The sequence below is a fragment of the Phodopus roborovskii genome, unplaced genomic scaffold (assembly GCF_943737965.1).
Source record: "Phodopus roborovskii unplaced genomic scaffold, PHOROB, whole genome shotgun sequence".
Classification (NCBI taxonomy): domain Eukaryota; kingdom Metazoa; phylum Chordata; class Mammalia; order Rodentia; family Cricetidae; genus Phodopus; species Phodopus roborovskii.
The window spans coordinates 3,097,956-3,123,086 of record NW_026126558.1 but is presented as its reverse complement, the minus strand read 5'-3'; the positions used below and the strand labels follow the sequence as shown (position 1 = coordinate 3,123,086).

The 25,131-nt window shown below is 46.2% G+C and overlaps 1 protein-coding gene across 1 annotated transcript in view; it reads left to right on the top strand.

Annotated features, from left to right (window-relative positions):
* The window catches only part of Map3k21 (mitogen-activated protein kinase kinase kinase 21), a 34,581-nt gene extending 16,868 nt beyond the window's left edge, over positions 1-17,713 (top strand). The window contains exons 3-10 of the mRNA XM_051201606.1: positions 1,392-1,540; positions 2,850-3,025; positions 8,266-8,506; positions 10,881-11,003; positions 12,200-12,350; positions 13,378-13,475; positions 14,911-15,669; positions 17,319-17,713. Of these exons, the coding sequence (XP_051057563.1) occupies positions 1,392-1,540; positions 2,850-3,025; positions 8,266-8,506; positions 10,881-11,003; positions 12,200-12,350; positions 13,378-13,475; positions 14,911-15,669; positions 17,319-17,692 (2,071 nt within the window). The 3' untranslated portion in view covers positions 17,693-17,713. The remainder of the gene's footprint in view (positions 1-1,391; positions 1,541-2,849; positions 3,026-8,265; positions 8,507-10,880; positions 11,004-12,199; positions 12,351-13,377; positions 13,476-14,910; positions 15,670-17,318) is intronic.
* The last annotated feature ends 7,418 nt before the right edge of the window (positions 17,714-25,131 follow it).

Here is a 25,131-nt window from a genome sequence, read left to right as displayed (position 1 = left end):
AGTTAATTACAGTCACTTTCTGCCTACATGAAAACAAGTTGTGAAACTGAACTCAGCTGTCTTTTAAGAGATTAACTGTCAGGGTTCTAGAAACTACTAACTCCCCCATAAATCAGTTTTGCATTCAAAATGATGTCTTAAGACTACACCCCTTTCTATGTGTCTGCCCTCTATTGCAAGTCCTGTAGTTACAAGCTAGAACCGCCAGTGCTCATGTGGTCTGACATGAGATTCCAGAAGTGGCGAGAGTACAAGCTGCAGAGCCTCAGACGCAGCCAGAGCAGATACGCCTCTGAAATCCACCTGTACTTTGGTTTCACTTAATGCACAAGTGATCCAAGTTGTCATTAAAAGTTTCCAATTAGGAGAGAAGGAGAGAGGCTGGACAGTGATAGTATCAGATGCCTGGGACCAGTGTGATGGCTCAGTGGGTCAAGGTCCTTGCTGCCAAGTCTGACTTCAATCTCTGAGACTCAGAAGATGAGAACTGACTCCTGAGAGTTGTCCTCTGACTTCACCGCAAGCTGCGGTGCTCACATGGACACATGCTAAATTACAAATAAATGAAAAAATGAAATGAAAACCAGCAAGAATGCCAGCTGTGCAGGCACAATGCTGTGTACCCATAGCCAGCCACTCATCAGGGGAGATCCCTTTGGCCCAGGGTTTGAGGATACCCTGGGCAACACAAAAACTCACCCCACAATGTATTTCTTTTACACCTCTGTCTGTTCAGTGTAAAGCCTAATGGGTCCCCAACCCCTTTGCCACCGCATATCAGACACCCTGAATACAAGGTGCTTATATATGATTCATAATAGTAGCAAAATTACAGTTATGAAGTACCAATGAAATAATTCCATGGTTGGGGGTCACCACAATGTGAGGAACTTTATTAAAGGGTCATAGCATTGGGAAGGTTGAGAACCACTGATTTAGAGTGATAGAACTTCGGGAAAAAAAAATTATGTGTGTGGGTCTTTTACCTGAGGGTTTATCTGGGCATCACATGCATACAGTGCCTGTGGAGGCCAGAAAGGGGCATCAGACCCCTAAGACCAGAATTTGAGACAGCTGTGAGCTATTGTGTGGGGGATGGAAACTGAACTCAGGACCTCTGGAAGAGCAGCCAATACTCTTTTAACTGCTGAGCCATCTCTCCAGACCTCTTCTAAGGAGTATTTTGAGGCTTGGACCTCATAATCCTCCAGCCTCGGTCCCCTGAGTGCTGGGATTGTGTATTATGCTCCAGCTGTTCTGGGGCAGAGTCACCTCCCACCCTGGGAGAACAGTGGCCTTGGTCAGCAGGGGATGCTGATCTTAGTGGGAGTTGAGCTGGGGGTGAGGCAGACTCTGGAGCCCAAGTCACTAATGGGAACTTTGCTTTCCAGCTATGGGGTGCTGCTGTGGGAGCTGCTCACGGGCGAGGTCCCTTACCGTGGCATCGATGGACTGGCTGTGGCATATGGGGTGGCCGTCAACAAGCTCACACTGCCCATTCCGTCCACCTGCCCTGAGCCATTTGCAAAGCTCATGAAAGGTATTGTTCAGCCCCGCTCTCAAGGGTCTAGGGCCAAGGAAAGTTGTGTATAGGAATAGTAACGTTTTCTATGTATGTGCTAGTGAGATGACTCAGCACATAAAGATGTTCACCACCAAGGCTGACAGTCTGAGTTCAATTTCTACACAATAGAAGAGATCGGATTCCTATTGGTGGTCCTCTGTTTCTAACTATATACAGTGGCACACCTGAGCCCACACATGTAAATAAATAGATAAATATATAAGGTTTTAAAAGCAAAGGATATTATTAATCTGGATGCAGTAGCTCATGTCATTGATGCCAGTATTCAAGAATCTGAGGCAGGAGAATTGCTTTGAGTTTCCAGGCCAGCCTGGGCTAATATGAGTCCCTGTCTCAAAAAAACAAAAAACAAAACAAAACAAAAAAAAAAAAACAAAAAACAAAAAACAAAAACAAAAACAAAAACAAAAACAAAAAAACCAAAAACCAAAAAACAAAAAAGAGCCAATTTTAAGTGTGCTATTCTAAGAAACTTCAACTATGCTAGAGAGGTGCATTTTCCATTTTCAGTTGTGCAGCTTAAGGCCACCCAGTTTTACCAGCGATGCCTCATCTTCCGGGCCACCATCCGCCAGCAGACAGCACAGCTCTGAGCTGGTTCCAAGCCTCCATCTGAAGTCCCAGATAGTGAGCACCTCCCAGGTCTCAGCAGCGTGGTTGTGCTTGGTCCTTCCGATTCCTCTCTTGTCCTTAAGCTGCTGCCTTTCCCTGTGAGCTGTGGATTTTGATTTTTGTTTTGATAGAGTTTTGCTATGTGAACAAATTTGAACTCACTCTGTATTCCATGCTGGATGAAAATTTGTGACATATTTCAGGATGTCCTCAAACTCACTGGGCAGCCTAGGCTGGCTGCAAATTCACCATGTAATCCAGATCCTGCCTTAAATTGATGGCATGTGGCACAGTGTCCAGTATTATGTTATTCCTTAGTCCTTCTGTTGTAATTATATCAAATTCCACACGTTGGCTTGGGGGCTTGTGTTTTATAGCTAGGCGATTTTGCTGCAGCAGCCAGGCCTCAGCATGAAAACAGGAGCATGCTCATTTCATTGTGTCTCTGCTCACCTCTGACACTGTGCTGGATACTGGGGACACAGAGCTCTCAGGCACTCACTGATATGCCCTTAAGAATTCCAGGAGTCAACACTGCAGACAGGGACTTCTGGTTTAGAGTGACAAGTGTCAGACTGAGAACCCTGCCCGTCTTGGAGATCATCCTAGTTGTACTAAGAGGGAAAAGTAATGTGATTCTCATTTGTCGCAGAATGCTGGGAACAAGACCCTCACATCCGCCCTTCGTTTGCCTTAATTCTTCAACAGCTGACTGCGATTGAAGGGGTGGTGGCCACTGAGATGCCCCAGGAATCCTTCCATTCTATGCAGGAAGACTGGAAACTGGAGATTCAGCAAATGTTCAATGAGCTTCGAACCAAGGAGAAGGTGAGAGCGCCGACTCACTGCACAATACACCTATAAGCCATGGGGATGCCAGCCGGGGACCACTGTTACCCTTCTGCCAGTTTCCAGATGTCAGTGTGTATTGATGCTTGCTGTTCGCCAGGTTAAAGTAAAGGGTACTGAAAACTCTTATTAGGGAATTTCCAAATGGAAAAGAGATTTTAAAAATTAGCACAATAAACCTGTACATGAATGAGCCATGCCAAATGCCCAGTTTGATCGTCTTACACCCTTATCCCCATCTTTTTCCCTGAAACTAGAGTAAATCAAACCCTGACCTCGTACTCTTGCTTGAAGATTTTGGCGCGCGAGCGCTTGTGTGTGTGTGTGTGTGTGTGTGTGTGTGTGTGTGTGTGTGTGTGTGTGTATGCTTTCATGGTTCATGGCACAGATGCAAAGGTTAGAAAATTACTTTTGGAAAACCCTCCTCTCCTTCCACCTTGTTGAGGCAGGGTACCCCAGGCTGGCCTTTGAGCTTCTGCGTGATTCTCTGTTCTCCACTTCCCATCTTGCTGGAGGACTGTTTGGACTAGAATTAGGAGCCCATGTGTCTGGATCTGAGGACTGAACTCAGGTCATGCCCAGTAAGTAGTTTACACACAAAGCTATTTCCCCAGACCTCCATGTTTCTTTAACTGGTGAAGATTGGGGGTGGTGGCAGAAAGTGTCAAATGTCACTACAGAAGGCAGATTTCAGGCATGGCTCTGAGACATGGTGATGGTACTTAGTCTTTTAGAAGCATCTTTGTGGTATATGAACATTTTCATGACTCCAGGTTTGTTGTTGTTTGATGAATGCAAGCGTTTAATAGTTTAAATCCTTCCATTATACATGCAGGATACACATTTGAGTGTGTGCATCTATAACACAGCAAGCATGGCATTTCAAGTTATTTGTCACCTTGAAGTTATAAGCAGGGAGGAACTCCCCCCGCCCATAGGCCTCTGGGACAGATGAGAAGTAAGCACCCTGCCTACTGTCTGAAGGGTTCCTAAGTAGGATTCATGGAGCATCCCGAGGACTGGTCCCCAGACTGAGTTCAGGGACATTTTGCTTCTCAGAGGGCTTTGGTGGTTGACCTTCAGCCTTCCTCTCTGGAACTTGAGCAGAATGACCAGGATTGCCTGTCTGTACTAAGCTGAGTGCTTGGAGCACTGGGTCAGACAGGCTGGCTGCCTCTGTGCTCAGCTGGGTGCTGCCACATGACCTTGGTCCTTGCATCACTCCCCATGGAGAGACAGAACAGGGAGTGTGAACTGTGAGGATGGTGCCCAGCTCCTGCCTCCTGCTTAGCAAGTACCATGTAAATAACAGGATCAAGACACTGGGGCTTTGTGACCTAGGGCCCTGTAGCCTCCCACTGTGCCTGACCAGGCCTAGGGGAACCAGCCAGAGGAGGAAGACATGAAGGCTGCTTCCCTAAGGTGCCTTTTAGCAAGGTCTTCTGTAGAATTTGCAAACATTTACACATTTGGTTGACTTAAAATGGTTGGAAAATTTTGATTTTTTTTTGGTACAGTTGTCCAATTCATTTTCAAGAATTCTGAAATGGGGTATTTAAACCCACAACTAAACTTTATTTGAAGGAATAACAGGTGCTTTTGAGGGAAAACAGCCTCAAATCACACAATTAATGTTTGAAAGTGACATTATTCAGCATAACAGTTCTTACAGCCCTTTTGTCTAATTAATAAACCTGCAGGATGTGAGCACAGGAACTGAGTAATTCTCATGGTATAGAGGAAAATAATAAAACAATGCTTCCAGAACAGATACAGCCTTCTCTGTCTTCAGGCTGACACTATCACTTAGAGTTTTCGTCTCTCTGTCTTTGTGGCAGTGTCTTGCTTAGTATCCTAGGCTACTCTGATACTCACTGTGTAGCTTAGGCTGGTCGTGAACTCACACTCACTGGGTAGTTAGGCTGATCATGAACTCACACTCACTGTGTAATTTAGGCTGGTTGTGAACTCACACTCACTGGGTAGTTAGACTGGTTGTGAACACACTGCAATCCTCCTGCTAAGCTTCCCAAGTGCTGGGATTACAGGCATGCCACCCACTGGCAGCCATTTTCTTATTATTCTTTTGGATTTTTTCCATTGATGTCTGGTTTGTCTTTTTATTTGAGTATTACTCATTGCTCCTCCAAGCAGCCCCTATGGCCTTGTGATCTGTGATTAGAGAATATGCGATAGTGTGTCTCTTTGTGCTCTGAGGGGTGGAAAGCCTGCGTACGTGCCCTATCTCCCTTTCCCGCTCACTGACTGAGGGAGGAGGCCTCACGCTCAGCCCTTGGCTCTCATCCACAGTTCTCTGTAGATGGTGAATCCTCCTCATGCTCAGGCTTCTTATCGCCGTCTGCCTGTGGGTCTCCTGTGTGCACCTGGCACAACAGGCCCTCAGAGAGCCTGTTCATTAACCATTAACCTTTCTTGCAGGGAAATGGTTTTGCCATTACCAGAAAGTCCCTGCTGAGCCTTCAGGCAAAGGCTCCTGCTAGTAGCCACACAGACAAAAGAAAGGCATTTGTACCTTGTGATTTCAGGGTGTTCACATGTGCTCCAATACTCCAGAGGTCTTCCTCCTGCTTTATTATTATTGTTGTGCGTGTGTGTGTGCGCACGTGCGTGCGTGCGTACGTGTGTGTGTGTGTGTGTGTGTGTGTGTGTGTGTAGGTCAGAGATCAACCTCAGTTACTTCCTCAGTCCTTTTCTACCTTGCTTTCCTGTGGCAAGGTCTCTCTCTGGAACCTGGAACTCCTCAATTCAGCCAGATTGACCCGCTAGAAGCACCAGGACCTTCCTGTTTGTAATTAAGTGTGTGCTCCCAGGCCTGGCTTCTGTATGTGGGTTCTCGGGATTGAACACGGGTCCTCGTGCTTGCGTGGCAAGCATTTTACCAGCTGAGCCATGACCCCAGCTCAGCCTTTCTAGTTTGACTACTTTCCTACCAATTATGTCCCCCATCTCCCCTAACCCCTTACAAAGTCTTTTTGTTGTTCAAGTTGTTGTTGTAGGGGCTGAACACTTTGGATAGGGAATTAAAAATGAAAGTGTTCACTTACTCAGTTTGTAATGCAAAGATGCATGAGGGATTGTGACTCCAGTCAACAGTAGCCAGTGAGGCCAACCCCAGTGCCATTGAAAACCAGGAACTCCCGGAGAAGGGCGGATGCTTGTCATGAGTTCAAAACCACCCTCTCTCCTCAGGTACTCTGCCGTCAATCTCCAGTGTGGGTTCACCTCAGAACTCTTTCACAGCTGGGTGGGTCACCCTCATCTGTGACCCCTGCACTCAGGAAGCAGAGGCAGAAGAATCAGAAGTTTGAGACCAGACAGGGTTACATAAGACCCTACCTTTAAAAAAAAAAATCACAGATTTTTTCAAAATTCCACTGCAATTCTTTTTCTTCTTCAGTGATAAACAGCAGTCTATACCTGGCACATGCCAGTGAGGAGATATTGACCCGTCAGTACATCAGAGCCAGCAGCACATGGTAGGGAGAGCAGCTGAGAGGCCTGTGAGTCCGGGCGAGTCTCCTCTGTAGCTGAGTACCTGTGAATTATTTAGATAAGCAAACCAAGATCAGAGTACTCAGAACTGAGTTCCAGTCCCATTGGAGGAGATGCCACAGCCTGAGGACTCTTGCTTAGAAGGATACGTTTCTCTGTCATGGGGATTCTCAGTCTCGGTCTCACCTTCATTTTGCCCTGTTGGCAGGACAGTGGTTTACTGTGTTCCTCTTTTCTTTCCGATGTCTGTAGATGACTCCAGGGTCCATCTTGAAAAAGTTCAAAGCTTATAGATGTGAACTGTGCCGTCTCTGGCTGTCTGTGGCTCCTCACAGTATGTCTTGGTTGAATGAGCCCTTTTGAGGAGTTGGCTGTTTAAACTCTTGTCTGTCACATAAAGCCAGGAGGAGTGTCTACCCCTATCTCAAGGCTCTAGAATGTCACAGCCCTACCCAAGCACCCTCTGTAGTTCCTACTGGAGCTTGGTGCAAGGATCTGCTGATATCTGACATGTGCTGATATCTGCTGGATGTTGTAACAACAAGAGCTGCTAGACACAGCTACCCAAGATGTTTCTCTCCATAGAGAAGAGAACACGTTAGAGAAATAGGGAGAGGGTTTGAAACTTTGCAGGAGTCTCAGTTTTCCCATAGCGGGTTATGAGTTATAGTCATATATAGCATGTAACTATGAGGATTAGCCTTTAACTCAGGGGTTCTCAGTCTGTGGGTCACGACCCCTTGGGGGTTGAAAGCCCTTCCATAGGGGTCTACTAAGGTCATCAGGAAACAGATATTTATGTTACAATTCATAACAGTAGTAAAATTATAGTTATGAAGTATCAATGAATTAGTTTTGTGGCTGGGGTCACTATACCATGAGGGTATGTATTAAAGGGTGGCAGCATTAGGAAGGCTGAGATCCACTGCTTTAAGTTGTTGAGTTGTTACTGTAGGTTGTATTTTGAAAGGGGTCATTCATGGGCCCAGGGATGTAGCTTAGTTGGTAGAAGGCTTCCCTGACATTCATGAAGCCTGGGGTAGCCTGGTAGTATGTGCTTGTATTCACAGCACTCAGGATTAGAAGTTCCAGGTCAGCTGTGGCAACTTGGTGAGCTTGAGGCCAGCCTGCACTACATAGACTGGGTCTCAAATAAATAGATAGATAGATAGATAGATACTGTCAAATAGATAAATAAATAAATAAATAAATAATGTCATTCCTAGCTGTTCTTTGCTGATGGGTGTTGATGTATGATTTATTTGTTAGATCAGTGGTTCTCAACATCCTTAACACTGCTACCCTTTAATACGGTTCCTCATGTTGTGATGACCCCTAACCATAAAATTATCTTCTTGTTACTTCATAGCTGTAATTTTGTTATGAATCATAATGTAAATGTCACATATACAGGATAGCTGATGTACAAACCCTGTGGGGGTTGCGATCCATAGGTTGAGAAAAGCTGTTAGGCGCTCATAAAGGCTAGAGGTGAAGATACAGTGAGGACAGCCTCAGGTGTGAAAGTGAGCAATGCCTTTCTCTATCAGGAACTAACCAGCTTTGGGGATTGGTTTCCCCTAGGTTACTAATAGCCTAGGTAACCAGCAGCTCAGGTCATCTTGAGTGCAGTGAGCTTGCCATGAAGGGCCTTGGGAGCACGACAGGAAGCCCATGTTCATCTCCTTTGGGACCTGACTTTGCAGGAGCTGCGGTCCCGGGAGGAGGAGCTGAGTCGAGCTGCCCTGCAACAGAAATCTCAGGAACTGCTGCTCAGACGCCGGGAGCAGCAGCTGGCAGAGCGCGAGATTGACGTGCTGGAGCGGGAACTGAATGTCCTCATCTTCCAGCTGAGCCAAGAGGCGCCACATGTGAAGAGGAGAAAGGGAAGGTTCAGGAGAGGCCGGCTGAGGGTCAAAGATGGCCACCGCATCAGCCTGCCTTCAGGTTTGTGCTGCCAGATCTGGGAAGCTTTAGGAAGTTAAAATTTGAAAATGCGAATGAATTATTTTATTAATCAATGAGTGAATGTGCGGATGCTTGACAACCATGGTCCTGACACATGGATGGAGGTCCAGCTGACATCTGAAATAGAAGTTGGATGCTATCATTGCACCTGAATTTTTGGCTGTCATCATAGAGTGCTAGCGATGGGCAGACAGGGTGGTGGCTAGTAGCAACTGTCAATGTGACAGCATCTACACTCATCCAAGAGACAAACCGCTGGGCAAGTCTGCAAAGAAAATTTTTATATTAACTGGGAAGACATGCCCTAATTATGAATGACTCTCATGTTGCTGGGGATCTAGACTGAATAAAGAGAAGGAAACTGGAAATCAGAATTCATAGGTCCTTTTTTTTGTCAATTTGTCTTTTGTCACAAATGCTGTGTCCTGGGTATACTGTTGTAGTCAATACTCATGATTTCCTAAATCTGGGGCCAGGGAAATGGCTAACAGCACTAGGGTGGCAATGGTCTAACGTTAGGAGAAAGTATGAAGTCTTCCCTTCCCAGATGACCCCCACTTTTCAATGACAGAGAGATCGAACAACACTCCTCATTCCTATGGGTAGTCATTGTTCAGCTGTGTTAACTTAAAAGGCAGAATTAATATGTGACTTTTTTTTTTTACCAGATTCTCAGAAATTCCTGGATTGTAGTATTTGGAATTTCCTTTCTGAAAATAAAGAGGACATTTTAGCTACATATTTATTTGTTTTCTGGCATCTGACATAAGAGTTCCTTCAAAAATCTAAGCATCTATGGCTGTAAAGACTTCAAATCACAGAGGAAGGATTTAGCATGCACAGCTCCTTCTGACCATAAGATGGCGCCAAATGTTGTAATTCTGGCACAGGACTGGCATGGACTGGCATTTGATGGCTTTGTTCTTACTGAGTGTTTGTGTGTGTATGCACAGAACCCCATGCATATACACATTCTCACTTGTGCAATACCCAGAACAGGACATCTATAGTGATGAAGCAATAACAATAACTTCTGTCCTGTTTCCCCAAGAGAGGTTTTTGCTCCTGGCGTTCTCAACTGGCAGAAAGTTCTTTGAATTATTGAATCTAGTGCTGTTGAAATGGCCTGAGATTTAGAAAGACTCACTGAGGGATGTATCTCGTTCTTCTGTGGGTTAACATACCAAATTTCTTCCATGTTTGCACTATCTGTCAATTCCCACACTGTACTTGATGAAAATACTTAGTACTGTTAGTATTTTCTTCAGGGTTTGTGGGAGAAAGCTTGGTAGGAGCAGAGGCAGGCTTTGACTCTGTGATGGGTTGAAACCCCTCTGTCTTGTGTTCCTTTTAAGTTTTATTTTGAACATATATAAAGTCAAAGAGGTTGCAGGCTTCAGGGATTGGTACATCTTTGAAGCAGGGAATTTTAAATTGCACCTAAGCCAGAGGGAACCAGAGGTACCAGCTATTTGTGTATGTGAGAGAATAGATGCATGGGGGGGCAGCTCTGTGTGTGTGTGTGTGTGTGTGTGTGTGAGAGAGAGAGAGAGAGTAGGAGAGTGGGCACACAGGAGGGCAGCAGTCTCTCTCTGTGTGTGTATGTATGTATGTATGTAAGAGTAGGAGAGTGGGCACACATGAAGGCAGCTGTTTGTGTGTGTGTAAGAGTGACAGAGTGGACACACAGGAGGGCAGATGTGAGTTTTTACTTTCAAAGCCCACCGCCAGTGACATACTTCCTCTGGCAAGGCCATGCTCCCCAAACCTACTGAATAGCCCTACCAACTGAGAGCCAGGTATTCAAATGCCTAGGGCTTTGTGGACATTTGTCATTCAAACCACTACAAAGAACCTACCCTGTCATGGTATAATCGTGTGTCTTGTGGAAGAGACACTCACACCCTGGGTTCTAGATTAGGCCAATTTGACTTAGATACTTATTCTACAATTTTCTAGCCCTGTTCTTTGGGCCTGCAGCATCAACAGAAACAAATCCACAGCACATGAAGTTTCTGTAGTAAGATGTCCTGACAGAGGTACCATTGAGACTCACATTAGCTGTTGGCTATCCGTCATTGCAGGGAACTCAAGGCCAGAACTGGAACCAGCCAGCCATACCCATAGTCAAGAACAGAGAAAAATGAACACATGCCTCCTTGTGCCTAGCAGAATAAAGCGTTGACTTGAATCTTTGAGAAGTGACACAGGGCCACACTGAGACACTGAGAAACGGGCTCAGAAGTTTCAATGTGCCTGAAAAAGTCGGTATCTGATGACATTGTTGTTAATGATTGTGCAGAAGACAGGAAAACGGTGCAGATCTCTGAAAAGTCGGTTCTTTCTTTCCCAGATTTCCAGCACAAGATCACAGTGCAGGCCTCCCCAACCCTGGACAAGCGCCGGAGCTCGGACAGCAGGCTCTGCAGCCCTCCCAGCAGCCCCTTGATGCTCCCCCGCCTGCGAGCTATTCAGTGTGAGTGTTTGCCAGCAGAGCAGTGGCCTCTCTCTTCTTTAGTGTTATCCCTGCCATGTGGTCACACTGAGTGGGCACGCTCTTACAGTGGGCGTGAGTGGAGTGGAGATTTGGAAATAAATGTTGACCTTGGGGCCTAGTGTAGGGGTGCACTCCTAGTGTGGGTGTGCATTCCTATAATCCCAGCACTTGGCGGGGAGAGATGTGGAAGGAGGAAAATCAAGGAAGCCTCAGGTATCTAATGAGTTCAAGGCCAGCCTGATCTAAGGAGCCCCTGTCTGGAGGAAAGGAGAAATGAAACAAAGTAAAAGTCATAAAGGAGTTGGTCTTAACTATTAGGCCACTTTTTCATGCTCTTTGACTATAAATGTAACAGTGTGTCAATGCAGTGGAGACCTAGAGCCAGGAGTCCAGGCCATCTCAAACAGTGTCACATCAGATAGCATCCTTGTCCTCTGCTGAAGGGCTGGGGATGTTGCTCAGTGATCGAACACTTGCTTAGAGATGTGGGGACTCAGAAAAGCAACAGATTAAGGAACTTGAGCATGCCTCAAGCACTTCAGACAATGTAAAGAAGACCATTTTCCTGTTTATAAAAGTCCTGTTTCTAGAAAGCAAATGTCTGTCTCCATGGACTTTCCCTCCATGTACACACGTGGCTAAAAACTTTTATTTTACATTTATTGTAGACCAAGCTGGCCTTCAACTCTCAGGGATCCATCTGCCTCTGCCTCTGCCTCCTGTGTGCTGGAATTAGAGGCATGCACCACCATGCCCAATGCTAGTCACATAGTTTTAAATAGGAACGTATGATTTGTAATGCAAAAAAAAAAAAAAAAAAACCCTCTGTGTATGTATACAATATGTGTCCACACGTGTATTCTAGGGCCTGCACGCATGTGCCATGGAAAGTGTGTGGAGGCTGGAGGTCAGCCGTGGATGTGGGTGCATACCTGTTGCCACCTTTGAGACAGGCTCCTAAACTAGATGGCTGGTGACCTTCTGGGGATTCCCCCATCTCTAAATTTTCAGGTCATTTCCTTTTCTAGTCTTCTTGCAACTTAAAAAAGAAATATGAATAGAAAAAGCAGTTTTCCAAGGTGGGTGAATGAGTTGTTCTCACTGTTCTGCCAGGCACCTGGCTAGATTCTTGGACTTTTTAGTAAAATCAATATGTAACAGTGGTTCTCCATTAGTGACTTCAGAGGACAGCAATAAAACCTGGGGACGGAATGTGGTCTTCCGGCAAGAAGACTTCGAAGATGTGAAAAGGAATTTCAAGAAAAAAGGTTGTACGTGGGGACCAAGCTCCATTCAAGTGAAAGAAAGACCAGAGGGCCGAGAGCGGTACGTGTGTGTGTGTGTGTGTGTGTGTGTGTGTGTGTGTGTGTGTGTGTGTGTGGAGGGGGTGCATGGCTCGCACTGGGGTTGTAGCACTGTTGTGCTGGCAATGCTACTATACCCGCTTCTTGAGAAGCCATTAGATTGATGCAGAGACATCTGGATAACTTAGTGCTCTGCGGTGTAATGAACTGACTTATGCAACGATTATTAGTTCAGTAAATAATCTCACATTTTATGCATCATTTTCTGATTTGTATGTGGGGGTTGGCAGGGGCAGGGCTAGGGAGATTGATCAAAGAAGACCTGAGTCTGATTCCCAGCAACAACTTGATGGCTCACAACCACCCCTAACTCTAGTTCCGGGGGATCCATCACCCTCTTCTGGTTGCTATGAAAATAAGAGATACATGTGGTTTGCCTGCATATGTTTGGACAAAATATGCAGACATATAAGGAAATGAATGAATCTAAAATATATTTTGAAGATTATATTTGTACTTTGTTAGGCCTTCAAAATTCAAAAGCACAAAGGTACTCTTTTTGCATCTCTAAAAATATTTCTACTGGGCTGAGATGCTCTGTGGGCAAGGTGTTATCTGGCAAGCTGAAGGACCCGAGTTCATCTCCGGCACTCATGAAAAAGCTGGCAGGCAAGGCAGCTGCCTGTAATCTTAGACCCACAAGAAGAAGAGACTACAGATCCTAGGGCAAACCAGCTTGCTATGCTAGCCAGAATGGGTGAGAGATCCTGCCTCAAAATAATAAAATGCAGAGCAATTGAGGAAGACATATATCAATTTCTGCCCTTCATATGCATGTGCACACAGGTGCAGCAGTATACACATAAACACCCATACATGTACCACACACAAGCAACCATAAAGACGCAAATACACACACACACACACACACACACACACACACACACACACACACACACGCACACACACCAAAAAGGTATTACTAAACGATATTGTATTTGAGTGTTCTGCAGTTCCATTATGTGAACACAAATGTCTTTCTCTCATAGGGTCAGGCCTCTCTCGGATGGCAACAGCCCTTGGTCATCTCTTTTAATAAGAAGTCAGAAAACCATGCCTTTGACTTCATTGTTTGTGGACCAACCAGGTAATCATGTCTCAGGAAGCTGGGAGTGTTCTTATCTCTGGGTGACCCTTAAGGTCATTGAAGGGGTGGCAGCAGGTCCTTTAGAGCTTTACTTAGGTCCAGAGGTTATTTTGCATCTAGACTTCATGGCACTAAGGAAATGGGCTCCACATGTTTGGGGAGGTGGAGCTCCTAGCTCTGTATCTTATCAGGAAAACCAATATCCCACTTAACCATATAGACCAGGTGAGTTCAGCATGGGAGTTGGCTTGATTAAGGATGAGCTGGGGCTATATTCACTGTAGATTGAGTTCAAGAGGTAAAACCATTGAAAACATTCAAGGATGGTAGTAAAGAGAGCTGGTCTTTTATACCCACTTATTTATGACAACATTTTCATATTGTGAGAAAATCAAACTGCTTCAGCAAAACTAGAGGTGTGTGCCTTGAGTGTATGCTGAGTGCTGTGCTCACCTCCTCTTGAAGGGCCCTGTTAATAAGCAAGGGGTTTGGTGAACAGCGCTAGAAGGAGAAGTCAGCAGAGGAAGAGGGGTTGCGTGAGTAGAGGTGCTCGTGGGAAATGCGGGCTTGTGCAGAGAGAAGCCAGTGTCCCGCTGGCTGTCTTGAAGAGAATGTCTTGATGAGGGTGGGCTTAGGTGTCGGGAAACACCTGGAAACAAGGCAGCTCTGTTGTGTCTTACCTTGGAGCCCATCATCACATGTTGCCTCCTGCATACGTGAGCACATCACCCTTCTCCTTAGCCAGTGCTCTTGGTGACCTCTGTGGCGCTTCAACCTCTTTGGAGTTTCACTCCCTCGAACCTCCACTACACTAGCCCCAGCTTTGGAAAGGTCTGTCACAATCCAGCCTTCTGGCTTTCAATCTTGTGCCATGTTGAGAAAGAACTCGGGTATCTACTGTCCGCTAGTTGCCACTGGTTTGAGTGCTATGCTTGGGAACCCTTCAAGTGCTGTGTAGCAGTCTGATGTGCAAAGTGAGCAGTGGACAAGGGCTGTGCACTTTGGTGAAACAATGAAATGTGCACATTTTGTGCAGCTGTGGTGTGTGTGCGCGCGCGTGTGTGTGTGTGTGTGTGTGTGTGTGTGTGAATGAGTGTGTGTGTGCGTATCTTGATGCTTCTGTCTCCTCACTAATTTCTGTTATCAATACTGTTGAGAAACACTTTCCTGGAGGACAGAAAGCATCAGTGATTTCCATACAGCCTGTGGGTGCCTGCATCCCAGGGCTCTGGATTCTTCTCACTAGAGTTTCTCCCACTGAAAGACCTCTGCATGCTTTGGTTTAGATGGTGGTGGTGGTGGTATGCATTTATGTCTTGATGCTTCTGTTTATATTTTGAGGTTTCATGGATTTTAGAATGTTTGTATACAGTTTAAATGGCAGCGTTTGCTATGTAATAGTTCTGCAATGTTGACATTTGTACCTTTGTTTTAGGACCTTGTGAAGAGCTGAAACTTGTCCCTGACGTATTAGATCATAGAAAATCAAAGCAAATGAAGTTCCCTGGCCAGGCCTATGTTGGTCTACCTCTTTGCAAAGACAGCCAGAGAGAGCACCCAGGAGAAGCTGAGAGCCATGAGGAGGGACCCTCTAAAGGCTCCCCAGTGAACAATGTGGGTGCACCCATGCTGAGGAAGAAAACAGAGTCTGCGCTGTGTGAGTGTGGGGTGCTGCTGGCATCGCTGGCTTTGGGACTGGATGTCAAGAAACTACATGGAGCCCAGGCCCCCAAAAAACCATCACCCAAAGAGGAAAAGAAGCGAGAGGACACTCTTCATTGGGTCTCCAGGTGCCAAGCAAGTACCAGTCCACTTCTGAGACAGCCACCTGCAGTCAGGGCACCTAGTGATGACCCCTCTCCCCTGCCGCCAAGTGCCACGAGCATTTTCTCGAAGTCTTCTCTCTCCATGACATGTTTGCTGCCTGCTAATGAGAAGGAGCCATCTTTGGGGAGGACACAGAACTCTTGTGGTCCCATGATGCTCACTCCAGACCCCTCTTCTGCCACCCCAGAAAGTAGCTGTGAACTCATCCCTGGACCAATACTTAAAAATGACTATGATGTGTTGAGAAGCATGTCGCCTGCCCTCTTGGAGCAGACAGGGGAAAACCTGTCAGCCGGTGCCCCTATAGGAGGCAAAGAATGCCATCATGCATGGATGGGATCCAAAGAAACTCCTTTCCAGCCTCAAAGTAGGTGGTAGCATTCGGGTGACAGTTCAGATGGCATTACTGGGAGTAAAGGGGTATAGATTGGACAGGGTTTCCTTTTTCTAATGATTTCAATTAATAACTTAATATTGTTAAAATGGATCTTGAGTGTTATCCTTCATTGTTATAATTTTGATATCACTAGGATTTAGATTCTGAGAAGAGACTTGATTGGGATCTAGCAACTTCAGATTATAAGAGCATGTAAGTACAAATCATGTGATGAATGACACATCAAACTCTGGGGACAGAGATGGGTCATAAATCCAAATCCCAGGAAGTAGACAGTAGAAGAGTGCTGAGCCACAGCCACCTAACCCTAGTACTAAACCAGTCACCTTAGTACTAAACACTTAACTCTAACCCTAAATATTTAACCCTAACCTTAAACACTTGACCATAAACTTTAAACATTTAACCCTAACCCCAAACACTTGAGCGTAACCTTCAACACTCATCCTAAACACCAACCTCTAACTTTAAACACTAATCCTAATTCTAATCCCAGCCACTAAACCTGAACTCCAAAATCTGATCCTAACCTTCTAATCCTAGTGCTAACCAAAAGCTATTCTGCAGTCCTCCCTGAGACACTCCTTGGACATATGCTGTGGTTGTGTTGGGACTGAGGTTCTTGTCACCTCTGTGTGATTGGTAGTTGGTATGTAGCAAAGCTGCAGCCCGTGTGGCTTAACCACTAGACTCTATTTCCCCACCGTGCTGAAGGTGGAAGTTCAAGGCAAAGGCATGGGCGGGACTGGGTCTTCCTTAGGCCTTTCACCTGGGCTTGCTCACACCCTTTCCCAGTGTCCTGATGTGGTGTGTTTGTCCGGATCTTCTAAGGCCCACAGTCAGACTACACTGGGGCCTGCCCAATTGAATTTAACTTAACCACCTGTGAGGACCCCCATCTCTAGGGCTGGGGAGATGGTTCAGTGAGTGAAATGCTTGCTGTACACATAACAGGCCCTGAATTCAATCCCCCAAGCCCACATTAAAAGGCTAGGTGTGGTGGTACAGACCTGTAATCCCAGCATTGATGGGAGAGGCAGGCAGGCAGATGCCTGGAGATTGCTGGCCAACCAGTCTAGCCAAGTTAGTGAATTCCAGGTCAGTGAGAGACCATGTCTCAGTAACTGTGTAGAGGTTTGTGCTCAGGTTTGCTGTCTGTGGCCTTGGGCATATTACTATAACATGTTTGTCCACTAGTAACTTTATATCACCTCTCCTGTGGTTAGGAGTGTGGCAGAAATGAAGTGCACAGGCACTTCTGCGATTAGGTACATTAATGTCATACAAGTATGCGCTGAAGCTATGGCTATGGAAAGCTATTTGAGCCAGGCATGGTGGCTCATGTCTGACATCATAGCTACAGGGGAGGCTGGGTGAAATGGCTGGAAGAATTTCATAGGGTGAAATACTCTTGCTGTTCTAATGATGTATTTTCACTAAGGAAAACATGCCCCAGTAGCTGTGAAAAGTTTGTGTAATTATAGTGTTGGAACTCTAGGCAACCCCATCATCTAGTTGAATATTCACCATCTTTCTCTTCACTCATCACTTCAGAGTCTATCTTCTCATTGCACACTGTCTGTATGTCTGTTTGTCTGTCTGTCTGTCTTCACCAACAGGTGCCCCCAGAGGCTCTGGGCTACCACACTCTGCCTCACCTGGTCCTCGCAATGGGCTGGCAAGCCAGGACACTCCTGTGCAATCTCAAAGTGTTCTTGCCAAGCATCAGGCATTTCCTGACCCACCACAAAGCCCACACACTGCTTCACCGAGGACAACATCCCCAGCTGCCTGGGCCTGTGACGTGGGACATGCAGTACCAGCTCTTGCCGGTCTCCTTGGTGCCCAGGACAGAAGCAGGTTCTGGGCACCTTCTTTGTTGGATGCCAATGGGGAAGGTCAGAGCAAGGACTGTGCCATGCCCTTGTGTAGAGTGAAGAGCGTGGCGTGCCAGCCGTCCATCTACGCCCTGGGGAAAGACTTTCTGACCTGAGTGCCTTTGCTGTCCCAGCATTAACATCCAGGTGGACACAGGGAGGCTCAGTGCTGTGTTTCAGACCGTGGCCCATGGTGTCAGTGCTTGATGCTGACTCTGAGGTGTACCAGTGACTGCTGCTTGTTGTCCATATCATGTCCACTGGATGCTAGTTACCCAATGACTCAAAATACACACAAGTGCAGCCAGCTGAGGCAGGGTCAATTCTCATGTATGTCCTGCCCATGAACACTTGGCAAAACTGCAACGGCCAACTCTCTTTGCTCCCTTCCTTCATCCTTTTTTGTGCCCTTTTGGCTTTTTGTTTGTTTGTTTGTTTTTTGTATAACAACAACAACAAAAGCCAAGAAGTAGCTATTCATGTTTTGGCGATAATAATGTGATGTTAGAAAGTAAAGATATTTATTTATAGAGGGGGAGGGGAAGGTTGTATTGATTGGAGTTCATTCAGAGTCCTGTTTAAAATACCAAGAGAAGGCAGTATGCTTATAATGTGGGAATATATCCAGTTGACTCCTGAATCACACAGGATATCTTCTGCCAGGAGCTTTTACTGAATGTAACTTATGAAAGTTTTATTGAGGCCTGGAGAGATGGCTCAGCAGTTAAGCATGCATACAGCCCTTTTGGAGGACACAAGCTCAGTCCCCAGCATCCATGCCAGATGGCTCATAAATGCCTGTGACTTCCAGTGCCCTGACCATCCAATGCCCGCTCCTGACTTCCACAGACACCTGCACTCACATGCACAAGCCACCACACAGACAAGATACACTCATACACATAATTAAAAGTCATAATATTTTTAAAGTTTTATTGAATATGACTACATTGCTATTTTTGTATCGTGAGACCAAAATACCCAAGAATGACTGAAAGGGAGGAACCATTTGTTTTGCTCATGGAGGGTTTCATCCAACCTTGAGGAGGACCTGGTCAGATGGCTCACATCATGGTGGACAGGAAGCAGAGTAAGGGAGCTATAGGAAGAGACCAGGGAAAGATACAGCCAAGGACACACTCTCATTGAATTCCATTCTCTTGTTTCTATAACCTCCCAAAATAGCACCACTACCTGGGGAACAAATGTGAGCCCAAGGAGGATGTTTCAGAGTCAGACCTTAGCAGTAATCGTCAAGTGTCATTTGGGATCAGGCACTAATATCAGGCCATCATCACATTTTGTGCCCTCCACAAGGTTGCTCTGTAGGTTTCCCTGCAGAAACACCTGCCTCTTCCTTCATTAGTAGAGGTGGGAAATTTCTTCATGCTATAGTAGAGTCTTTAAAAATTGTATTACCCATGACTAGCTGTGTTTGAAGAGCCTGTGTGCTGTGGACATACACGTGTGATTTCATTTTTTTCTGAGCCTACAGTTTCCCCAACACTAATGACACTGCCAGCACAGGAGATGGCAAGACTGGGGGGGTGGTGGTGAGCCGTGGTGAGCCATTTCATAATTCATTTAACCCTGAATAAACTAGGGCCTCTATGGAGGTGAGCAGGCATGGCAGGAAGACACAGACAACTTCTGGAAGCACTTATACAATGTGTCTCTGGATAGCAGGTGGGGTTGGAATAACTGTGGATCACTTTCATAATTTCACAAATAGAGTGCTGCATTGTTGAGATGGGGTGGGTCTTCAGGAGCTTGGTGAATTCACCTGGGTCTTGTGACTGCTGTGATCCCCTTCTGTCACCAGAACCTACTTATTTGTGAGACAGGCAGTAGATATATTTAAAGTGTGACACCCAGTAGGAAACTAAATTATCAACAACCTTTGGTGTTTTATTTAAAGTTGTATATTGGCTTATCAAAATAATGGCAGAAGTGTAAAAGGGGTTAAATCAGGTGTGTGGCATCTGAGACACATACAGGGTTGTCAGCAGGTGACCTGCAGGGAGGATCTCATTGCCAGCTCTGGGCAGGTTTTGGTAGCATGGAGCAAAATCTAAGGCTTTCACAAGACCCACTGTGGTGCTTTCTGCTGCCCAATTTTGCTTCTCTTCTGTTGTTATTAAATGCTGTAACAAGTATGTGATTTGCTTATCATTTGTCACATTGGACAGGCCAGTTGGCTGCTTCCTTTCAACCAATCATTTGAAGGGAAGCTAAGAGTAAAAGAAATGCCCCATACCCAGTGTGTGGAGGGAAAATATAGAAATAGTGTGTTTACCTTTGCTCCTGTCACAGCAGCCCATGGAGTGTGTGTATGTGATGGAGTTGGCAGAACTGGGCATGCTAGATGTGACTGTCTATCCACTATGTCCGCTCTCACTCTGTGTCCCAGCCTCCTTTCTCTTCATTTTGCTCAACCCTGATGAATTTAGAAATGAAGCTGTGTTAAAACGATAATTTCAATATAAGGAGTCAGTCTGACTCGCTCTTGCTGAGGGCTGACTTCACTGAGATCCCGGCATACCTGTGATTTTCTGTGCTTACTTTGCACCTGGCAGAACCTGGCTGTTCATTTTCTATAGACCTCAGTGCACTGAAAGATCATTTGATTTGGTTCCTGTTGATCCATATTGAACTTTACCCTACCACTGCAGAGACTAACAGCCAGGGCCTGATACACTGTATTCAGAAGACTGGCTGACAAAAATGTTTACATATGTTGTCTATTTTTTAATAAACCTTTTATAGCTTGTCTGTTTGCTTCATGACTTTGATCTACTCCTAAGTGGCTGCAGTGGTTTGCTTTGTATTCCGTGAAGAAAACATGAAGGAGATGAGCGCTTACTGTGTAAATGTGGAGACTTGAGTTCCACACCCAGCACCCTTGCAAAATAGCAAGTCAGGAGGTGTGCACATGTGGTCCCACTAGGAGGTGGAGAGAGGCCAATTCCGGAGGCTAGCTGGCCAGCTAGCCTAGCAAGTTCCAGGCCAATGAGAGTCCCTGTGTCATAAAGGGGGGGTCTCCTGAGGATTAACACTCAAGGTTCACCTCTGGTTTACACACACACACACACACACACACACACACACACACACACACCTGATACACACACTCTCAAATTTAAAAAGTAACAGCTACACATGGGGTGCCCCCTCATGCATGGCCATTTTGATTCTAATACTGCATAGCCAACAACTTGAACTTGTAATCACTCTTGGCTGGTTAGTATTTTTGTTAACATGACACAAACTGGAGTCATCTGGGAGGAGGAACCTCAGTTCAGAGGAAGGAGACGAGGCCTCCATCGTATTTGCTGTAGACAAGCTGTGGGGCATTTTCTTCATTAACAATTGATGTTGGAGGACCCAGCCCACTGTGGTCAGGTCGTCCTGGGTGTTATAAGAGAGCAGGCTGAGCAAGCCCCAGAGACCCAATAGGCATCACTCCTCTCTGGCCTCAGCTTCAGTTCCTGCCTCCAGGTTCCTGCTTGAGTCCCTGCCTCGACTCCCCTCTGTGACAGACTGTGACTGGGATATGATTCAAACAAACCCTTCCCTCTCCTGAGTTGCTTTTGGTCATGGTGTTTTATCACAGTAACACAGTAACTAATCCACTTCTGAGCGGGACACACTCACTTTTATTTTCACCCACTCCCAAATTGCTTAGATAAAACGCCAGTTTTAGACCCTTCCCTAAAGCCCTCCACCCATCTTCTCAGTTAAAGACCACCTGGAGTGAGAGCCTCATAGAGGCATCATTGCTCCAGAACTACCTCTAGGGTCAGTGAGTGGACACTTTCCACCTTACTGATAAAGAAGCCAGCCCAGCCTGAGGGAGAGCAGGTAATTGTGGCACTTCAATCCAGCTGTATTCTCAACCTACAGCAGGTACTTCCAAACCACAGGGGAGGGGTAGCCTTCTGATTATTAGTTGGTTTTCAGTAAATGTTACTGTTAATAAGCTCATTGAAGGACAGATCAAAGAAAGCCTCTGAATGCCGCCCTGAGAACCTGGCAGTGGGTTTGGCTTTAATTTGGAGTATGCATTTTTAGAGAGGATCGTGCATAGAGAGGAGGCCAATAGGATAGATATCTAAATTGAGACATTTCTAGGAAGTTGGCTTATGATATAGCTGAGGCTGCCAAGTCTGAGTTCTGCAGGGCAGGCTGCAGACCCAGGGAAGAATAGAGGTTACAGCTCATGTTGGAAGACCATTTGAGGTCCAAGGTCAAGGCAGGGGTAGTTTACATCATTAGAGGCTTCTCTTATTGGCTTGCAGATAGTTCTCTTCCCTTTACCCCTGTGTGTGTGTGTGTGTGTGTGTGTGTGTGTAGGTTCACATGCACATGGACACATATGTGGAGGCCAGAGCTCAATGTTAACTCTTTCTAGTCTCTCTCTACTTTCTGTTTTTCTTTTTTTTTTTTTTTTTTTTTTTTTGGTTTGGTTGTTTTTTGTTGTTATTTATTTATTTATTTATTTTTGAGCCAGAGTCTCTATCACTGAACCTGGGACTCTCTGATTCAGCTAACTTGGCTGGCCAGCAAGCCCCAGAGATCCTCTCTCTCTACTTCTCCAGCACTGACCAGGCAAGCACTGCTGTGCCCATCTTTTTGTGATGTGGGGTCTGAGGATTGAACTGAGGCCCCTGTGCCTACAGAGCAAACACTTGTTGACTGAGCCGTCTCCCTAGATGTGTTTTCTTCATTCTGTGTCCTAACATGATTGTTTTTCTGTGTTGTCTAATCACATCTTACAAAAACTCCACTAAAACTGAGTTAGACCCACCTCAGAGGTCTCCATTTGCCTCTGTGAACACACACATCCAGCAGTGGACACTTGCTGAGGTGCTGGGGGCTAAGCTCAGCACATGAGTGAGGCCACAACCCAGCCCATGTCAGTGTCCTGATGGCAACATGCGAGGAAAGCTGAGACAATGTCACCAGTTCTTACAGCAAGGAGAGGGAATGGGACAGGATGGGAACGGATCCCTGCAGGTGGTTCAAGGGGAAGGATGGCCCTGGCTGCCTGGGCCACACTTTGCCACCCTTCCTCAATACAACTATCATAGAGACAATTAATGGAAAGCAGGGAAGGGGACTTAGTCACTGCGGCCACATTGAGAAGAGGAGTAGTAAAGAAGAGGTGAAATGACCCTCAAGCCCATCTTCAGGGCACTGACAAGAGGTTCAGGGTTTCAAAGTCAAGAGATGTGCATAGCTAAGGAGTCCTGGTCAATATGTTGTCTTATTATTGGCCCACCAGTGTCTGGGCTCCCGGATCTCCTACATGGCAGTCTGACAAGTTACTAGAACTGTGTGAAAGCTCTTTAGGGTGACGAGCTTCCCCACCCTGGCTGGTGCCTCCCTGACTTGAGACTCCTGGGTGAAAACTTAAGTTTCTAGGGGTCTATAATTTCAATAGTCAGACAGCTAAGGGGAGACAGTGTATCACTTCAGAGTATGTCCTCTTCCCCCCAGGGAAGTTCCAGAAGGAAGGCACAAAAGACCCAGACAGCAAGAAAGGGTCACATTCAGCTTCTTAGATACTTCACCTGGGCCAACATGAAAAGCCACGATCTGAGAATCCCATCAATCCCTGGAGGTATCTGTCCACGCACGCGCACACGCACACACACACACACACACACACACACACACACACACACACACGTCCTTCCAACCCAAACCTGAAGTGGGAAGAGAAGCAGCTGCCCCTGTTTCCTTTAAAGCAGCCCCATTGAGTTTCACCTGACCCCCAAATGCCAAAGACTGATGCCAACCCCAGAACATGGAACTGTGACCCGGGTGCCCTTCCTCCTCCTCGTCCTAAGTGTAGACACTATACATGGCACCCTGTCTAGATTTTCTTGACCCTAAAACCAGAGGGTGTGGCTATTCAATGCTTTGTCACTGTGAACAACTGAAGCATCCCAAGGGAGAGGTTTGTCCCGTTTGTCCTTCATGTGTCCCACTCACTGTGGCTCAACTTGTGACAGAGTGAACTTGGAGACGCTGGGCATTAGGGTAGTAGAAGGAAGCAGAGTCAAGATAAAAAGCCTCGAAACCCACCCCCTCTACATCTGCTGGCTGTGCCCATGACTGGATGGCTCCACAATCTCCCAAAACAGCCTCAGTAGTTGGGACCCATGTGTTCAAACACATGAGCCTGTGGGTGAACAGAAAGGAACTGGTGCTGGTCTCCATACCATCTGGGCTCCTGATGATCCGAGGCTTCTGATAACCACGTTGGTCCCACTCAGCACAATTTCCCAGTAGCAGGAGATAGTGTGCAGAGATGACAGAGACTCGCGCTGTTGGGAAGCACCTGAGTGTGCTTCATCCACACCGAGCTCAGCATCCCGGTCTCCCTCTGGAATTAGCAGCTCTGCGTAGGATGCAAGGGTGATTGGAGCCCAGAGACACGGTCATGTTGTTTTCTCCTCACCCAGACTCAACATAGAGAATGTGGAAGCCATTTTTGTGTTGGGCTTTATGCATCCCTTCCACAAGGTGGCACTATATACACATGACAAAGGAGCAAAGGGGCTTGTATGGAGAACAAGCCACAGTCACCCTTAGAAGCAAAAGGCTGAAGGACTACAGGATTTGGGAAGGAGCAGGGGACATAGGGGATGGATGAGTCCTCAATAGCATGTGTGCAGGGAGTTCAGATCTCACGTGCAGGGCTCAGCTGTGCATCCCATCTGCAGCAAACAGATACAAGCAAAGGCTTGCAACTGCTGGTGAGGTCAGGTCTCCAGCGTTTGTGTTCAGTTTAGGAAGACGGGACCCATAGTGTCTCAGGTAGCCCCTCCTCAGACACTAGCTCAAAATGTTCCCCTCCACATCAGGGTTCTCCAGAGGAACAGAAACAATGGGATGAGTGGGGGATGCATAGAGGGAAAGGGGGTGAGAGAAAGAGAGTTTACATGTGGGTGGTATGTACATATGTGTGGAGGTCCAAGGACAACCTTATGATTTGTTCTTCTGGAGACATCCACCTTAGTTGTTTGAAACAGGGCTCTCATTGGCCTGGAACACACCAAGCAGGGCTAGCCTGGCTGGCCAGCAAACTCAAGAGCTACACTTGTCTCCACCTGTCTGGGGTGACAAGCATGCTTCACCAGGCCTGGCTTTCTAAAGTGTAGATTCTGGAGAATGAACTCAGGTCCTTGTGTGTCCAAGGCAAGCAATTTACCAACTGAGCTATGCCCTCACCCTGAGATACACATCTTTTAAAGTTACACTTAAACCCCTTTGTTGCATGACTTAAATATAGTCAGGACTAGAGGCTTATTGGACATGTCCCAAGCACCTGGTCAATAAGGACCCCCCCCCCTAGGCCTAGAACTTTCTGTTCCCTTCCCTCTCAGGAGCACCCATGGGTCTGCAACCCAGTTTTTATCCTTTTATCCCCAAATCCCTTCTTATCTTTGAAGATGTATTTTCCTCTCTCTTGTTTCTCTTCGGTTTTGACAATTTATGTATATAGTATAAAAATTGGGACAAATTAGGAAAAGAAGAGAACGGTCTC